At 37.1% G+C, this 1,122-nt stretch overlaps 1 protein-coding gene across 1 annotated transcript; it reads left to right on the forward strand.

Moving 5' to 3' along the window:
- Positions 1–85: 85 nt before the first annotated feature.
- Positions 86–755, forward strand: LOC107580769 (mitotic spindle assembly checkpoint protein MAD2B-like; the record flags this gene model as incomplete). Its single annotated transcript, XM_016266414.1, has 4 exons — positions 86–157; positions 283–383; positions 471–565; positions 682–755. Coding segments are annotated over exons 1-4 (342 nt in total), but the record flags the coding sequence as incomplete, so codon positions are not given.
- Between the last annotated feature and the right edge of the window lie 367 nt (positions 756–1,122).

A 1,122-nucleotide genomic window follows, 5' to 3' on the forward strand; every position in this document is an offset into this window, starting at 1 on the left:
TTGCTAATTCATCATGCAATGGGAAAAGAGAAATAGACAGAAAATGTTGCTGAAGTTATTTGACTACTTATATTTAATTTGCCAGATGTCATGTCATCCTGAGTTAAACCAGTACATTCAAGACACACTGCATTGTGTCAAGCCACTGATAGAGAAGGTGAGGTTTTTATTTCATATTTGATTAATGTACTTATTTACAGAAAAACAGGCTAACCAATCTGATTAGAATGGTTTCCATCTGAACAGTGAGTAAACCAGACTTGTTTTGTGCTCTTTGTGCAGAATGAGGCTGAGAAGGTTGTAGTGGTGATCATGGATAAAGAGCACCATCCAGTGGAGAGATTTGTGTTTGAGATCTCACCGCCTCCACTGCTATCCATCAGGTGAGTGACGGTGGATTTAGTGTTTTAAAATCTAGGTGGAAGTTATGCATTTTTCTGATATGTGTGTGTTGGGATTTGCTGTGTCAGCTCAGAGACTCTGCTGTCTCATGTGGAGCAGCTGCTGAGAGCGATGATCTTAAAAATCAGCGTATGTGATGCTGTTCTAGACAATAATCCTCCAGGTAGGAACTCAGCCATCACCACAAAACGATCCATTCCAGTAATTGAGCTCACACTTATTAAACATAAAGTTTTAATAGATTTGCATTTACATTGTGGATTTTCTTCTACTCTGCAGGATGCACATTCACAGTGTTGGTACACACCAGGGAAGCTGCCACAAGAAACATGGAGAAAGTTCAGGTCATCAAGGTGTGTTATATATATATAATTATTATTATTATTATTATTTTTTTGATCTAGTCTTTTCTTGTCTTTAGTTCACTCTGTTGACTTGATATCTAAGTGAACTGCTGGGAAACCTGAGAACAAAAACTTTTTTCTCAGATGTTCCACAAAAAGATGCTGTACATGCAAACCTGATGTGAACTCTTATATAGTTCCTTCTATTGTTTTTACATTTCCCGTACCCTTGGCTAGAAAATATGCACTGACTTGCACTATAGGGTTTCATTTATTGTATTCAGTTTTATCCTTCATCTAAAAGGGATAGGTCACAAAAAAAATGTAATTGTCATCATTTACTCACCCTCATTTCATTCCAAACCTGTGTGACTTT

Source organism: Sinocyclocheilus grahami, unplaced genomic scaffold, assembly GCF_001515645.1.
Source record: "Sinocyclocheilus grahami isolate Dianchi unplaced genomic scaffold, SAMN03320097.WGS_v1.1 scaffold44026.1, whole genome shotgun sequence".
NCBI lineage: Eukaryota > Metazoa > Chordata > Actinopteri > Cypriniformes > Cyprinidae > Sinocyclocheilus > Sinocyclocheilus grahami.